The 19,213-nt window shown below is 35.5% G+C and overlaps 1 protein-coding gene across 2 annotated transcripts in view; it reads right to left on the reverse strand.

Moving 5' to 3' along the window:
• LOC136977878 (mitotic spindle assembly checkpoint protein MAD1-like) overlaps positions 1-19,213 on the reverse strand; it is a 46,419-nt gene that overhangs the window by 9,217 nt on the left and 17,989 nt on the right. For both annotated transcript variants that reach the window (XM_067273468.1, XM_067273469.1), the window contains exons 11-12: positions 11,882-12,010; positions 9,446-9,537 (exon numbers count right to left, since the gene is read on the reverse strand). In XM_067273468.1, the coding sequence (XP_067129569.1) occupies positions 9,446-9,537; positions 11,882-12,010 (221 nt within the window). The remainder of the gene's footprint in view (positions 1-9,445; positions 9,538-11,881; positions 12,011-19,213) is intronic.

The following is a 19,213-nucleotide window of genomic DNA, read 5'->3' on the forward strand; positions in this document are numbered from 1 at the left end:
TCTCTCTCTTAATATTTATAACTTTCAAAAAGTTCAGTATCTTATCAAGATTTGGCCTCTGGCCCAAAATCTCTCTCAAAGTTGCATTTCCAAAATGCTGTCTGCGACTCTGGTCAAAAGCAACACAGTTGCAAAGTATATGTTTAACACTTAAAGTACAAATGCAATACTGGCATACTGGCTGGTCATCACCCTTCAAAAGGTATTGATGAGTAAGCCGAGTATGTCCAATTCTCAGACGAGTAAGAACGACTTCAGATCTCCTATCATACTGTTTCTTGTGTGTCCAATTTTCTATTATAGGTTTGATCTCGTAAAGTTTATTGTGGACTTGTTCGTTCCACACATTTTGCCATCTCTCTGCTAGTCGTTTTTTAACAACCAGCTTCAAGTCACCTCCTTCAATAAGCATTGTATGCTGAGAAGAACTTGCTGACTTTGCAGCTGCATCAGCTGCTTCATTCCCTTTTATACCTACATGGCCTGGGACCCAACAAAATTTTACAAAAATATTACTTGCAATAAGATGGCAAAACAGTTTGCGAATTTTAATCACTATAGAGTGAGAACTAGGTTCATGTGAGATCAAAGCCTGAAGTGCACTAACTGAGTCAGTGTAAATAACACAGCAACGATGACCTTTCCTAATTACATATTTTAAGGCTAGGTAAATAGCCTGCACCTCTGCAGTAAAGATGGAAGAATTTGATGCAATTTGTTCTGCCACGATCTCATCCTGGCAGACAAAGGCTGAGCCAACGTAATCAACCGATTTCGATCCATCTGTATAAATAGGAATTAAATTCCTGTCGTGATGTTGAATTTCTGCAAAGTGCTGCCTATAGATGTAGTCCGGGGTGGATTCCTTAGGAAACTGCTTTAAGCTAATGTCAACATTAATCACAGGAGTTGACCAAGGTGATATATTATCGACCTCGGCCTGTGAAATGTTGCTTGTGTCCAGGTCAATCGTGCTGCTTACATTCTCCATTCTAATGTCAAATGTAGGGACACAACTTGGGCGGGCTGTAAATAATCTTTTCAGCTGAGTATCTGATACTCTACAATAAACTGAAGGTTTAGCCAAAGATTTCTGTTTAATGTAATAGAACAGAGACAACTGCTCTCGCCTGAGAGATAGTGGGGGCTCATAAGCATCTACGTATAAACTTTGGACAGGAGAAGTTCGAAACGCACCAGTGCACAAACGCAATGCTTGATGGTGGATTGGATCCAGCATCCGAAGAGTAGATTCTCGCGCAGAGCCATACACAATACATCCATAATCAAGCTTAGAGCGAACAAGAGCTCTATATATTCTGAGCATCGAACATTTGTCTGCTCCCCAGAATGAGCAGCATAATACCTTTAAAAGGTTCAGAGATTTTAAACATCTACTCTTCAAATTGCGCAAGTGTGGTAAGAACGTCAATTTATGGTCAAACACGACACCCAAAAATTTTGCTTCGTTGACCATTGGGATTTTAACCCCATTTAGGTAAATTTCAGGCTCCAGGTGCAAACCACGCCTTCGGCAAAAGTGAATGCACGACGTCTTCTCTACGTTAAAGCTGAAACCATTGGTCTTGGACCAATTGTCTATGCGATTTAGGGAGGTTTGCAGTTGTCTCTCAATAAAACTCATATTACTAGACTGGCAGGAGATCTGAAAGTCATCCACATACAGAGAGTGTTTCACACTGGGAGGGAGACATTTCGCCATGCTGTTAATTTTAATTAGAAACAGAGTCACACTCAAAATAGAACCTTGAAGAACACCTTCTTCTTGTGTGTAAGGCCTAGATAAAGTTGTGCCCATCCTGACTTGGAATCTTCGATTCCGTAAAAAGTTTTTTATAAAAGTTGGCAAATTACCCCGCAATCCGAATTGGTGCAGATCACGAAGTATTCCGTATCGCCAGCAGCGATCATAGGCCTTCTCTATATCGAAAAACACAGACACTAAGTGCTGTCGTCTAACGAACGCTTCGCGTATGGATGCTTCAAGGTTTACTAAATTGTCCGTGGTACTTCTGTTCCTACGAAATCCACTCTGATGTGGTGAAAAGTAATCCTTTTCCTCTAAGAGGAACATCAAACGTCCATTTACCATTCTCTCAAAAAGTTTACAGAGACAACTCGTAAGAGAGATTGGTCTGTAATTAGAGGGATTCTTGCAGTCTTTACCTGGCTTGGGTATGGGAATGATGATAGATAGCCTCCAAGAGTCAGGAAAGGTATGTTCTGTCCATATTCTGTTGAACAGATTCAAAAGATTACAAAGGGAATTGTCTGACAAATTTTTAATCATGCTGTAGTGGATTTTATCCGGGCCTACAGCAGTATTCCCCGAGCGAGACATCGCTCTATGTAATTCTATTCTGGTGAATGGCACATTATATTCCTCATTAGATGAGGAGTAAAAGTTTAAGTACTGTTTTTCACTTTGAGCTTTATAAACCTGAAAATCCCTTGTATACACAATATTGCTGGATGAAGCCGAAAACGTCTCACCCAACAGATCAGCAATACCCCGTATATCGCTGATTATTGTGCCATTATTTTCCAACATGGACAGAGAATGAGAAGCATATTTCCCATTAATTTTATGGATTTTATCCCAGACTGCTTTTGAGCTGGTGGAAGATGTTATGCTAGATACATACTTCCTCCAAGAATCCCTTTGGCTTTGCCTCCTTATTTTCCTGGCATTTGCCTTTGCTTTCTTAAAAGCAATCAAATTGTTAGCAGTGGGGTATCTTCTGAAAATCCCCCATGCTTTCTTTTGTTTTTTAAATGCTGCCTCGCAATTTTGACTCCACCATGGTTTCGGATGCTTTGGATATCTGGTTGATGTTATCCCCATTGTTTTTTCAGCTGCCTGAATAATAGTCGATGTGACGGCTTCAACTGCATCATTGATATCAGCAGTATTGACCATTTCCTCAGTGATTTTAGCCAAAGAAGAAAATGCAGGCCAATCTGCTGTTTCAAGTTTCCAGCGTGGTGGACGGGCTGTTTCACAGCTTTCTCTGCCTCGGTATTTTAAAAATATTGGGAAGTGGTCACTAGAGAGTGGATTAGATCCAACTCCCCATGTAAATGCTGAAAACAAGTTTGGGCTAGCTAATGATAAATCAATGGCAGTAAATGTTCTTGTTGGGCATGGAAGTATGTCACTTCTCCGGTATTAAATATATACAGTTGGTGATTGCCTATAAATCTCTCAATGGCCCTGCCACGACGATTGATGTCGGGACTGCCCCACATTGGATTGTGACCATTGAAATCACCAAGTAGAAAGAATGGAGTTGGCAGCTGTTCAACCAAGGCATCCAATTCATCGTCATTGACTCTGACATCTGGTGGCAAGTATATCGAACAAACTGTGACAGTAACGCCAATTGAAATTCTGACTGCCACAGCTTGCAGTTCTGTTGTTATTTGTACCGGTAAAGACGGGATGCGGTTTGAAACCAGTACAGCCACACCTCCACTGGCGCGGGTGTGGCTGTCGTCATCTTTACGGTAAAGATCGAATCCTTTTAAAGAAATTCTTTCTCCAGGTTTTAGATGTGTTTCCTGGAGTGCCACGCAGAGAGATGAGGTAGAGTATGTCAGGTGTTTAACGTCAGAGAAGTTGTTGCGGAAACCACGACAGTTCCATTGGATTATTTTATAATCCATTATGTGTTTGAGGTAGCATTCTTTGCGAGGGTATCCCTCTTTAATTTAACAGGGGGTCTCTCTTTTGGAGGTGACTTTGGTTTCGTAACCTCCATATTAGGCTCTTCGTCAGATATGTCAGAAAACTCACTCACAGATTGAGCTTCTGATTTTTTTGAAACTTTAGAGAGGGCTGCTTTCACTCTTTGTTTGTTAAGTGGGTTCTTACTGGCTTTTTTAGAACCCACATTTCTGGTTGTTACCCCTGATTTACTTACAGAGGTTTTAGTCTTTGTGATCTCCTTTTCTTCTGATTGTGTAGATGGGATCAATAAGCATCTTGCATGGCATGTAAGAGATTCGCTTGGGGATACAGAAATATCTGTTTGAACCCCACGTGTCGTAGTAGATTTCAACACGGCAGCAAATGTCTTTTGTTGCATAGGTGCACTTGGAGTGACCATGCGACGAGCCTCTGGATATGATATGTTTTTCTCAGTTTTTATCCGTTGAATTTCTTTTTCTCTTTGCCATGCAGGGCATTTCCGGGAGTAGGAAGGATGGGCATCTTTGCAGTTCACACAGTGTGGAGTACTTTTACATTCAGTACTGTCGTGACCTTCAGTTCCACACTGTGCACATAAGCTTTTGCCTCGGCAAGACGTCTGGGAATGTCCAAATCGCTGGCATTTAAAGCAACGCAGCGGATTTGGAATATACGGACGAACTGCACAGCGCAGATACCCGGCTGTAACAAAGGATGGCAATGTAGGCTTGTTGAACGTGAGGATTAAATGTTTTGTGGGTATCAACTTGCCGTCTCGACGGATCGAAATGCGTCGAACGGAAGTGACACCTTGGTCTGAGAGGCCGATCTGAATGTCTGATTCGTCTTCAGACATTAAGTCAAACTCAGATATCACACCTCGTGAGGAGTTCAAACTTACGTGTGGTGTGACCGAAATTGCCATGTCTCCAAGAGTCTTCATTGACAAAAGCTTTACTGTTTGTTGAGGAGAGGCTGTTTCTACTAGTAGATCCCCTGACCTCAATTTTTGCGTTTTTTTTAAATGCCCAATGGTTGATTCAAATAGCTTTTGAATCAAAAAAGGAGAACACTTAGCAAGGGGTTTTTCTCCAGTTGCATGCACTATTAAGTAAGCAGGTTGGCTGGAGGTCTTTTCTTTTGTCTGTGCTTGTTTTTGGTTTTTGGTATCCATATTTAAGAATTTATATTCAGCTCCTAGTGACCCCACCCACCATGGGGCCCAACAGGGGGGTGCCGTCACATGGGAGACTCCCATAGACCGTCACACCAGGGTTTCCCAAGAGCTATACCCTCACAAAAATATCATTTTATTTCAAGAAGTTTAATATTTATAGAACAAGATATTCGTGTGCTATACAGGTAACTTCAGTATTCACATATTTGGTGTTTGTACTTTTGCTTATTCACGATTGAAAAGATATGACCAACTGCACAACTCTTCATAAAACATTTTCGTATTCATGAATTGCTTTTATAATATTTCAATTACAGTGCAGTACTTTAAAAAACACACACTTCATTATCTCTAATTTTTACATTTTTTGATATAACCAAGAAAAGTACAATGACTACTGTACTACCAAACTGAAGTCATCATATTACAGCAACAATACCTCCTGCCAAATCATATATGATGAAGTCTATGCCACAACTATGTAAATATATATGTTATGGACTAAATGATTAGTATAGGCATTATGAATAATGACAAATGAAATAAGGCACTGTAATAAATTTCAGGTTTTTTATCATAATTTATCAGATTGACTAGTCAGCAGTATTCATAGTGACTGGTCACTATGAATACTGCTCTCACCTGGTCGGGCAAAGTGGTGATAATACACTCCTCAAGGTATTATCTGACATACACTAACCAATCATTATTCGTGTTTGAGTTGCACATGTATATTGCATTTAGTATCAAATTTTAAATTCATGTGACCAGTAGTTAATCTTGTGCAACATTTTAATTTTACAAAATTATTACAAAAGTTGCTTCTAGCCCTTGGTATAATTACATTAATTAAATTATCAACAACCGTGAGGCAGATAATAGTGAGGGCTTATCACACCAATAATGGGCACAAACATTCAGGAATTAAAGTGAAAATGTTTAATAAACACAAAAATGACTACATAAGTATGGAAACAAAAAACCCAAAATGCATTTTGGACTATTTTCCAATAGAAAATAGTCCATCATCAGTTGGTATTAACTAAAGGCTTTAATATATTTAAAATTACACAAGGTAAAGGTAAACTTAAAACTATGCCTAAAGCCATACAATATAAAGATGAAAACACCGTTATAACTATGAGCTGCTCATACAGTTATAATGGCATTATAATATTTATATTGTATAGCTTTAGGCATAGTTTTAAGTTTACCTTTACCTTGTATAATTTTAAATATACTAATATCTTTAGATAATACTAATTTGCTATCGGAAAATAGTCCAAAATGCATTTTGGGTTTTTCGTTTCCATACTACTTATGTAGTCATTTTCGTATTTATTAAACGTTTTCACTTTGATTCCTGAGTGTTTGTTCCCATCATTGGTGTGATAAGCCCTCACTATTATCTGTCTCATGATTGTTGATAATCTAATTAATATAATTTTTAAGAGGCAAAAGTAAAATTAAAGTGTTTTCTTCTTTGAAAAAAGTAACGATCATGAAGCAATGATTAAGTGATATGAATAGCTGCTTCAATGATCAATTAAATGAGTTAATAGCAGGACAAAATCAAAACAGTCAAATTTTTACAAAATCAGTGTATTTGACAATGATACAAAAAGTGAAAGAGTCAAAAATCAAAGTGACTTTGAAGCTATGAGAAGAATATCAGGGTTTACATAGATGTGATGTTGTATCTATCGGAGAAATAGAAAAATTAATTGTGCCTGTAAAAGAAAGTAATTTGATTAAATATGTTCACACTGAAGAAATATTTCAGACATTGCTATTGACCATGGTGGCAAAAACCATATGGAAAATATTACGAAATATTACAAGGAATACAAAATATGATCATAATTTACTTGAACTTATGTGAAATTTGTCAGAAAAAACAGAATGTTCCTAAGAAAGGCTTGGTAGTTAAACCAATTTTAAGTAATGAAATGAACTAGAGACGTCAGGTCAACCTTATAGATATGCAGTCACAAGCCGATGAGCAATATAAATTTATATTCATGTATACCAAGACCACCTGACTGAATTCATTTAATTATTACCATTAAAAACCAAAAGGGCTGAAGATGTAGCCTATGTTCTTATAGACATTTTTACGATTTTCAGTGCACTAGGTATCTTTAAAGGTGATACAGCAGAGGATTCACCAATAATGTCATAAAAAACTGTGTAGTATGTGCCTGAGTTAAAACTAGTGCATGGAAAGCCCAAGCACTCACAAAGTTAGTGTTCAATAGAAAGATGAAATCAAGACATAGAAAATATGGTTAGTTCTTGGTCAGAGACTAACAACGCTAACAAATGGTCAGAAGGATTACGTTTTGTACAACTGACGAAAAATCGAGTGCATCATACAGGTATAAACTGCAGCTTCAATGAGGTCATGTTTGCAGCAAAGTTAAAGTGGACTAAAGAATTTTATACCTAATGAATCATTGACCAACATTAATACAGAGGAAGATTTAGAGATTCACTTTAAAATTAACAACAATTTTTGTTATATAAAAATATAATAAAAATGACATTCCAGAAGTTTTCTTTAAGTTGATTTTTTGATTGAAGTATAAATTTGTTAATAATACTTTTTGTTAACATTAGTTTAAGTAATACTGCTAATAATAGTTTTAAAAGATCTCATGTCAATTTTAAAATACTTTGAAATAATTCTTAATGAAAAAAGTAGAGATTTTAAAAAAAATCAAGTTGCCTAAAGGAAATGTAGCTGTATTCATAGTGTCTGGTCAATTTAATAAATTAGTCAATATTTATCAGGCTGTGCTGCCATTTTAGTCATTATTCATAATGGCTGGACATTATAAATAATGCTCTATTAATCACTTCGTCCATAACGTAGTTCTATATTAATAATAATAATAATAATAATGAGCAATTATTTATTGTGGCATTAAAAATTGCAGCCCAGCATTGTGACAATCATATTTTTAATTTATTTAATTTAAAATATATGCTCTCCACCTCAATTTAGTAGTGGCTTGTCCTTGTACATCATACTTTTTCATTAACAATAGAGTAATGCTGGTCATCTATATAATACCTTTCAAGGAAAAATTTTTAGATTGAAATAATGACTTTTGGTTTGCTTTAGAAGTTCACATATAGTTAATTGGGAACTCCTGCCACTAAGGTTTCCATATCTAGTCTTGTCTTTCATCTGTCTAACTCGAGATTAAGGACAGACACACAGACGGATGGATGACAGTGGTAATTTATAGGTCTACAATTTTTTCAAATTGTAGCCCAATAAGAACAAATTACATGCAGTACTGAAAACACACCTAAACGGAAAAAATACTATTAAGGCTACTAATACATATGTTGTCCCTGTACTCATTTATTCTTTTAGAGTTATACACTAGACATGCACAGATCTTGAGCAACTCCAAAGAAAAATAAGAAAAACACTTATTAAACATGAACAATATCATCCTAAATCTTCTGTAGAAAGACTAACTGTTTCTAGTAAAGATAGTGGCTGTGGCCTGACTAATATAGTTAACCTGCACTACAAAGTTTGACACTGTGAGAGTTTTTCTGTGGAGTCGTGTGGAAAAATTCCACAAAAAACAAGAAACATCAAAATTAAATAAAACTATAACTCTGGCACAATCTGAGCACCTGGACATAGCTCAACACATAATAAACATAGACACCACTAAGAAATCATGGCAGGGCCCAAAATGCACTTCACGGCAGGTATGCCTATGACCTAGCTCAGGACTATGTTGACAAAATTGCATCAAACTATTGGCTGACTAAGGGCTGCCTGTTTGGAGAGACAGGGTTTTATGGTTGCCATTCAAGACCAGGTCATAAAAACCAAAAACTACAAAAAATATCCTGAAGGACATATCACTCACAAATGACTCTTGCAGAAAATGCCACATTCTGCCAGAAACAATAATTCATATAACTTCTGGTTGCAAGCTCTTAGCAAAAACAGACTATTTACATAGGCATAATCAAATAGCAAATATTACATATGAAGAGCTTGCACACAAACACAGATTACTAAAATCCAAGTACCAAACTACAAATATACTCCACAGGCAATATTAGAAAATGACATGCGAAATATACTACGACAGAGCCATACTCACAGATAAAACAATTCATCACAACAGATGTGACATCACTCTCATCAAGCAATGTTAACTCAATTTTTCCAAATTGTTTTAACTCCTCCACAATAATCTTAAAATGCAAGACAAGGCTTTTAATATAATTAAATACATGAATAAAATAAACATTAGTTAATATTACTGTATTTGCTTATTGAATCATTTACAAAGTTTAAATATTCCCAATGTAGCAGATGCTTCAGCTCAGCCACACTGACACAACCTGTATTTTCTAACTGGATTTTCCCATAGACCTTTCTACTTGGGCTTTGTAAATTTGGTATTTGCAACATTTCTAATGAATAAACCTTCGTAAATACTGACAGCTACCTATATTTTAAATAAAGCTATATATAAATAAAAGTTAGTAAAAATTAAATTTGATAAAATACAAACCTTAACTTTTCTATATCTTCTGCCTCTTCTAAATTAATAAACTGACTATTTTTGTCTATTTGTTTCTGTAATTCATTGCATTCTTTTTCAAGCTGAAAAGTAATATAAAATATAAATAGTTAAAATTTTATTTTGTTTAAGTATTACATTATACAAGACTGAAAACAAATTTTTTCTATTATATATAATTTTGAAATAACACTTTCATTTAAATAGTTAATAGTAAATCTCAGCAATTTTCTTAATTTTTTTACTTCAATTTAAATGCAAAATGTTAGGTAATTTTACTTTAAGCTATAAAGCTTTTTATGTTTTAATATCAATTTTTAATGTCCAAATAAAATAAAACTTTAACTTATTTATAATATATACTAACTTATAATCTTAATAAGTTAGTATACATAAATTATAAGTTAGTAATATTATAAGTTAATATATATATTAACTTATAATAATATTTTGTTATAATAAACATGAAACTCTATAGCAGAATTTTACTGCTATTGAACTTTTAAAATTTATTTGTTACTGGATTAAATATAAGAACTTATAACTGGTTAATATTCTTATTATTATTTAGCTTTACTATATTATTATGAATTCCAATTACACAATAAAAAATACAAATTAACAAAGAACTAAGAGGAAACTTTAATGTTATAAATACTATTTAGTTTTAGTACTATTCTCTGGTATACAAAACTTTAACTTATAATTTTGTCTTGTTCATTAAAATAAGGTAATCAAATATTAGTTAATGTATAAATTAATTTAATCATTGTTCAAATTTTTATAAATTTTTAACTGCAAAAAATAATTTTATTAGCTAAACTTTTATTAATAATACTCATCATTTAATAACTGATTAATTTATTATAAGATTTTATATTTATATGTACATGCATGTACAACTATACAATTAATCCATTTATTCTAATCAATTTGAAACTCACATATACTGATAACAACAACAGACTGAAATTTGCAGTAGGTTAAGTAAATAAGATTACAATTAGAGGAAATTCTAATTTTATTGAATTCTGATATTAAAACTATACACTAAAGCAATTAAAAGCAATTTTTTGGAGGTGGGCTGTCCCGGATATGTCAACTCTGTCCACCATCACTTGACCACCACATTGTGGGCCTGGCCAAACCCACTGTAAGTCTGAAAAAGGCTCTCAGTGCCTACAAGATAAAAAGAGGTTTTAAAAAAGTTATCGTATCTTAATCAGTACTTAGAAATGTTAAACGTTAATCATTTTAATTGTTATTTGCTCATAGAACAATACTTTAAATTGCTAGCATTTCTTATTTCAATCATATACTAGCATGGCTAATGACCAGGTGTAAATGGTCTTTAAAGACCAAGAAACATTGAACATTGGGTGGAGCCCAGTGTAGAACAGAACCTTTTAGTGTTTTGACTTTTTTATCAAATAAAATACATAGCATGTTTCTTTATTAATAAAAGGGAGTTTTAAAGATTTTATTTTCTGTTAGTAGAAACACAGAGATTCCTACTTCTATAAACAAAGATCCCTAAAAAAACTTATGGCGCATTGAAAAATCTCCCACTCCCCTCTAAACAGTCCTGTTAAAGAGTGTACTGCAAACAACACTGAATGAATTAGTATTAATCAATAATTAAAAATAATAAATAAACCTTCACTCCAATTAAAAATAAATAGATATACTTTTTAATCGCTATTTGCTCACAGGATAGTACTTTAATTTCTAGCATTTATTATACCAATTATATCATTTTTGCCAGCCAGACAATATTTCAGAGTCAATAAAACCAGAATTTCTACTAATTGTAAATTTCTTTACTTACCCTGTTTAATGTTACCTATTCTGATAACACTAACTGACTGATAAGTCCCAAGCTCTTGTGTCTTTACAATAAGTAAATTCTACTGCTAAAAGTACCCTTTTTGATATGAATAATAAGTTTAAATATTATATGTACTTTAATATATATAAATATTATCAAAATTTTTCAAACCATAGCTAAATATACTAATTTTTTCTGCAAGAACTATTAAAACCAGATTAGTTTGCGAAATAGAAATGTCTTATTGTTAAACATTTTTATTTCACAAAAATTTACTTCTAATTATCATAAATGTTTTGGGATCATTTATTTCTTCTTCAGTATGGCTAGTAAAATACATAACTTTTTGTTAATACATTTATTAATAAAAAGTTATGTATTTTACTAGCCATACTGAAGAGGTGATAAATGACCTCAAAACATATCTGCACATATTAAATGACATTTTGTGAAATAAAAATGTTTGATAAGACAAACTAATATGGACTAATATTAGTTATTGCAGAAAAAATTAGTAAATTATAACAATGTTCCAAGACTAACTACTAAAACTAAGTAATATAATTGTTTATATAAGATGATGATGGACTAAAACAAACCTGATCAACTCTATTTCGATAATTCTCTGTAATGTTTTCTAATGATTTAATATGTTCACTTTGTACAGATGAAATACTGGATTTATCGTCTTCATATGAACTGACAACCCTTTTGTAACTATCTAGTTCCTGGTATAAATAAAAACTTTTAAATGCATAGTATACATATATAAGTCATTTTTCATATAAATACACAGACATCCCTTTTCAACAGCAATTTTCCCAACTGTGGTTTTTAAATGATGCAATTGTTATCAAAAAATGAATTAATGAAAATATTACAAAACATTTTAATAATATTGTATTATTATTTAAAACTTTGATTACTGATAAATTATACTGTATTTTAAACCAAAACAAAAATTAACATGTGTTCTTTTATAGGCAAAAATTTACGAGGAGGTAGTTTAGGTCGGCGTTTGAGCAGGCACATAGGTGCATGTGCTCCTGCTTTCGATCGTTTTTTTCGGCGGCGATTTTGATTTACTGGTGGAACATATATATCGTTCGACTTGTCTCAACGAGAGCCTTCATCTGATATGTGTTTTATGTGTCGTGCCATTTATAAGGAACTATAATGAAGACTTTTTAGTAGGCTTTGGCCTTATTGCGCGCTTCGAGCGTAGGAGTAAGGATTTTCACCGGCACGGAAGCTTAGCGGATTACACCGTAAGTGATTTTATCAAATGTTATATCAATCAAGCACTTTTGTACGATGTTATACGCTTTATCTAGGAGTACCAGAACAAAGACCATTGTTCTCTTAGAACCATGTGGTCGCATTCTTCGCTTCTACTGTGAAGGCCCTTTTGTGTGGGGTATTACTGGGATCAGCATCTGAAGCTCTATACACTGTGCTATTACTGTACATTTATAAACTGTTTTTGTGCTGTTACGCCAACCAGCCTACTCGGCCATAATTGTGTTAATCGCGGGCCTCGTATTATCGCAATCGAGCTCAACTGTAGCTTGTAGACTGTGTACATTGTCACGACTGTATATATTATTTTTCGTGAAAGTCGAGTCATTATTTACGGTACAATAAGGGTAAATGTTGTAGCGGAAGGACAAAGCCAGTTGTCTCAGTACACGTGGCTCATTAGCTGATCGGCGTATCTATTTTCCTTTCGGCATCGTCCAGCTGTCCGTCTTTATCTAGTTGTCCGCGCTGCCAAGCCATTTGGCGAACTCTAGTTCAAGCATTTTTTCTGGATCTTTCTTGACATCCCAATTGTCTGCTCATTCTGTTAAGAAGTTTTGCTGATTTGTGTTAACATGGCTGAGTCTCAAGATATCATCATGGGGCTAGGAGAGGAAATAAAGAAGAAGCTGTCCATCATTAAAGAATGTTTAGAGGCAGCCCGCAACATGCGGACGGATCTCAAAGATAAAGCCATACAGAGTCTGACTGGTGTAGGCAGTCGGATGCAGTAGCTCGAGAAAAGCTTTAATAATGTCATCCAACAGCAAAAACTCCACATTAACTCCCTCCAGCAACCTGTTAATAATGGCCACGGTTTGGGGAATTTAAGTCCCACAAGAAACAAATGTACTTATGCGGACGTTGTGAGGAGGCACTCACGTTCTGCTAACGATAAAGTTGTATTGGTTTATCCAGATGAGAATGCTGACAGCTAGGAAATTATTGGAAAAATTGAGGAGGAGGTGGACATCACCAATTTGGGCATAGGTGTAGCGGGTGTCCACAAAATCAAAAAAGGGTTTGCTATAAACTGCAACAATAAAGAAGGATCAGTTAAGTTGCTAAACACTCTAAAGAGCAGGGGATATGTAAAAGTAAGAGCTCCCAGTCTAAGGGACCCAAGGATTATTATCCCAGGGGTTTCTTGGGGGATCAGTGAAGAGAAGATGAAAGAATACATCCTAAAACAAAATGCTCACATGCTCACTGAGAACCATATTAAGCACGTCTTCTTCCTGGGCAGGGAAGAGAGGGGTATACGGTCGTGGGTGTTTGTCATCACTCCTGAGCTCAGGAGGATGTTTGTGGAGGCGGGTGACACTCTATACATGGGCTGGAGGAAGAGGAAAGTATATACTTTTCACTACTACAAAAGATGTGGCAAGTGTTGGGAATACGGGCATACTACTAAAATGTGCCACAGTGAACTTCGCTGTACCGAATGTGCAAAAGCAAATCATTGCTCAAGAGAATGTAACGTGGAACCTCACGAAATGCTGTGTATCAACTGCCTGTGTTACAATAAGAGGTGCAGCCAGGAAGCAGACCGTGTGGATCCCAGGCATGGGGCCCGTAGCCGTCACTGCCCTGTGTTAAACTATTACATTAAACTAAGTACTGACAGCACTAAGCAATAATGGAACTAAAAATAGTGCAGATTAACCTCAAGCACTGCTCTACTGCTGTAGATCACTTAATTAAGTTTGCCTTAGACCACAAGATCAATATAGCATTGATTCAAGATCCATATGCTTCCTCTCAGACACTGGGTATTCTGGGGTGGATCAATTGCTATAGCCTAGGTTTGGCCTCTGCAGTGCTGGTATTTAATAAAAGCATCTCGTCCTCTCTTATCGAGGAGCTATCGAATGAGTTTTCTAGCACTGTTTTAATTAGTACAAATACTTCTAAATTTATTGTAAACTCTACTTATTTAAAACCATCTGGTGATATTGATGAACAGATTCTGGCCATTAATAGGCTTTTCTCTGCCTTTAAATTTCCTTACGTGATTGGTACTGATGCAAATGGTAGGTTGCCTGTCTGGTTTGACAGACTTCAAAATCCAAGAGGAGTGAGAATACTAGAACTAATATACGATTTAGATTTAGTCATACATAATTTAGGGGGACCGCCTATATTCTCTACCCACCAGGGAGAAAGCTATATTGATTTGACCTTAACTAAAGGTAGCATTAATATCAAAAATTGGAGAGTCTCGCTAGCTGAATCACTTTCAGGCCATAGGTATATATTATTTGACGTTGAATTATGTACAGCCAGCGTGCATGCCATTTAGTAAAAAACGTCCATAAAGCTGACTGGAGCAGTTTTAGCGAAACATTCTCTGAAGATATTCCAGAGATTAATAATTTAATTCATCATAATCATCCAGTGGAATACATTATTCAAAAATACATAGAAATTATTCAAAAAGCTGCTGACAAAAGTATTCCACTCAAAAAATGGTATAGACACTCTGTTCCCTGGTGGAGTCGTGAATTGACGCTCTCCAGAGCAAGTGTTAATAGGTTAAGGCGTAGGTTTCAGCAATCTTGTGGTCCAGATCGTACAGATTTTAAGAAGTGGTATCTAGAAGCTAGACAGAGCTATCAAAATTTAATTAAGTCTTCAAAAACTGAATCCTGGAAGAGATTCTGTACAGACAAGGGCAACATTGATCCATGGGGTCGCGTTTATAAATTATTAAAGAAGAGTTTTATTACTAGTTCTTCCAATTTAACTATCAAAAATGTACAAGGCAAGACTGTACGATGACAAAGAAATTGTCAATATGCTCTTAAATCATTTCTTTCATACTGATAATACTGATAATGATAGTGATTCTCACAGAGATATAAGGAACTGTATTCAGCAACCTTACCATATGGGCGATGATCTGCCCTTTGTTCATTCGGAAATTAAAGAAATCATTTTGGCTCAAAAGAATAAGAAGGCGCCTGGTCAGGATGGGTTGAATGCGGAGATCATAAAAAATGCCTTTAGCACCTCGCCAGACTCCCTTGTTATTATTTACAATATGCGTTTAGCTGTTGGTGTCTTCCCCACAGCATGGAAGCATGCAGTGGTGAAACTCATTCCGAAACCAGGCAAAACTCTGGATAATCCGAAATCCTTTAGGTCAATTAGTTTGCTCCCTGTATTAGGTAAAATTTTAGAAAAATTAATGATCAATAGAATAAATTACCACTTAAATCTTAAAAAATTCCTAAATAAAAACCAATTTGGCTTCACTCCTCAGATGAGTACTGTTGACCCCCCTGATTAAAGTTAGAGATATTATGCAGCATGCCTTAAGTAACAAAAAAATATGCATTGTAATCTCTCTGGACATTTCCTCGGCATTTGATACCACCTGGCCCATCCTCATTCTACGCGAACTTTGGACTGCCGAAGTACCAAAGAATCTGTATGATCTTGTGGTAAGTTTCTTTCAGGACAGGAAGGTATCTTTACGGTATAATACTGTAGTATCCACTAGGGATGTGTCGCTGGATGTTCCTCAGGGTTCTGCTTCTGGCCCAGCCCTGTGGAATATTTTAATGAACACTGTTTTTAGAATCAAGCTTCCTACCGGTAGTGAACTCTTTGCCTTTGCCGACGACCTGCTTGTGACGGTAACTGACAAAAATATTTATTCTCTTAAAAAGAAAGCTAGTTCCATACTAGCCAGTCTTCAAAATTGGGCTAATGAAACTAAATTAAAATTTAATACTGACAAGACTAAATTGCTATTTGTAACGAGGAAGCGTAAGATTAATAAACCACCTTTGACTTTAAATGGGAAAGTCTTGGAGTATGTAAATTCAATTAAATACCTGGGGGTTACATTACATGACAAGCTTAGCTGGTCGCCCCATATCCGTGTGCAGTTGGGGAAGGCTGAGAAACTGCTACACATTAAATAGAATAGCGACCCTACGGTGGGGACTTGCTTCTAAGACTTTAGATGTTATTTATGAGGGAGCTGTACTACCGTATTTGGGATATGCTGTAGGGGTATGGGGGAATGCTCAAGTACCAAAAGAATAGGGATATGCTTTTAAAGTTTCAACGACGTATTTGTATGTATTAAAATAATTAAGGGATATAGGACTATTTCAAGAGAAACTGCTTTACTTTTAGCTAACAAATTACCATTGGATCTTCTGCTTAGAGAGCATTATGATTATTTTAACATTAAGAGGGAAGGTACATTGCACCTTAATAATTATTGTGTTCAGTATGCTATCCATGCTAGTGTGGAGCAGCTTCCTCACCCTGCATATTCACATGAAGGTGCATTGATCGATTATGCTGACCACCATCCGCTTAAGATATTCACTGATGGGTCGAGGTCCGAGCGCGGCACGGGGCAGCTGTGGCTTTCCTGTCAGGCATGCAAGTTTTGCATTGTTTAGACTTTAAGTTACATCAGGATTGTTCCATTGTTCAGGCTGAAATTTTAGCTGTCTGGCATGCTTTAAATTACATAATTAAAAATAAGCTGAACCATGTGTTACTTTGCATTGATTCGCAGACTGCATTGGCTTGTTTAAAAAGCCTAAGATATCTACCAAGCTAAGTTTAGACATCTACAACTTATTCAAAAAGTGTGTCGCCTTGTACAACACTAAGGCCTCTTGGATTAAGGCACACTCTGCTTGCCCGGGGAATGCCTTGGCTGAACTCCTGGCTACTAGTGCACATTTAAATAGTAATATAGACTATTCTATTCTTCCTTTAGGGCATGCTAAGCATATTCTTCGGCAGAGTTCAATTCAGCTGTGGGACTCCAGATGGCAAGCAGACACAAATGGTGCCATTATGCATAGCTTCTTTCCTACTGTCAGTCACAGGATTAAAATTAATTGGAAGCATCATGACCATCTCACTATGACTTTATTAACGCAGCATGGTAAACTAAATAGCTATCTTTATAGATTCAAAATCATAAATAACCCAAATTGTAACTGTGGTTGCCAGGTTCCGGACACTATTGAGCATATCTTGTATGACTGTAGTCTTTTTGATATCTGTCAAAGAAAATTGATCACCTTCCTTTGCGACCGGTTGCAGGTCTGGCCAGCTCCTCTCCATGCTTTAGTAGAGAACGTTGAGGGTTTTAACTTACTAAAAGATTGCTTTATTCAATGTGCTAGTCATTACGGTCCCCTCTTTCTGCTGGCTGCGGCATACTGTCACTGTTCCTGGCTGGGCTATTTGGTGTTTCTACAGGGTCTATCTTGGTAATATATGTTTTCGTATACTTGTTATATTTTGTTGTGTGTATATGTTTCTAGTTATATGTGTGTGTTTATGTGGGTGTCGTATGCACTGTTCTAACTCTAATATTAGAATAGGATATGTCGCTTCACCCGCTGTCCCTTCTTTGTGCCATCATGTTGATTCTCATGTACCAACTATGCCTAGGCTTCCCTGGGCCTCTTAGTGCTCTTTGAGCGGAAAGAAGCCTTTTCTGCATAAATTAAAAAAAAAAAGGCAAAAATTTATTTGTAATTAAATGCCAAAAATAATATTCTTTTTATTTACTTTTACTGAAAGTATACAACTATACAGATAATGTTATAAGAATCAAATCAGTCACAGAACATACCTTAAACTTTAAATTAGGATTGGAAGCATTGTTGATGCCTTACAAATTGTTAGGATAGAGAATCAGTCCCACAGAATTCAATCTACAAAAATTTAAGAATTAAATGAGCAATTATTTATTGTGACATTGTCACAATGCTGGGCTGCAATTTTTAATCATATTTTTAATTAATTTAATTTAAACTATATGCTTTCCATCTCAAATTAGTACTATAGTGTCTTGCCCCTGTACATCATATTTCTCTGTTAGCAATAAAGTCATGCTATTGACTACATTCAGAAAAAGTTTTGAATTGACTTCTGGTTTGCATTGAAAGTTCATATATAATTAATCAGGGCCTCCTGCCCTTAAGATTTCCATATCAGGTCTTGGATTTCATTATACAGTGGGTGATCGGTTAACGAACAAATTGCATAATGAACACTTTTGCGAAATATTTTTATGTTTGGACAACGAACACCTCACAGAACAAACACAAGAAAAAGCAATGTAAAATAATGAATACTGATTGATCTTCCCTTAACTTCAAACAACAATTCGAAACTTTTCGGATTGCGAGAGATGTTGAAATCGACGCTCAACCTAGTATGTACTGATCGGATAGTATTCCTTCAAACTTTGAAACTCTCCCTTGTAATTCCATCCTTTTATTTTTCTGACAGAAACAATTCTTTTATAGTATTCGCGAAACTGTTGGGTGGACGCTTGTTACGTTTTGCGTGAGTTTTTATTTTCGAAAGGTGAGCGTATAATAGCAAAGGTAGAGAGTGGACAGAAGATGTCTGATGTTGCTGGGCAGTATGGCTTAAACAGGTCTACAGTAGGCCACAGTTCAATCTTATCTAAGAAAGATACAGTGTAATCAAGAAGACTCCAGCAGCTTAAGGAGTAACAAAAACCACATCTGAGAAATAAAGAACATTGAAGAGTTCATAATGAAACCTGAAACGGATTGGACAACAGAAGAAAGCCAAGAACTCTTGAATGAAGAACACCAAGAATCCTGGTAAGA

Source organism: Centruroides vittatus, unplaced genomic scaffold, assembly GCF_030686945.1.
Source record: "Centruroides vittatus isolate TY-2023 unplaced genomic scaffold, ASM3068694v2 contig_481, whole genome shotgun sequence".
NCBI classification, from domain to species: domain Eukaryota; kingdom Metazoa; phylum Arthropoda; class Arachnida; order Scorpiones; family Buthidae; genus Centruroides; species Centruroides vittatus.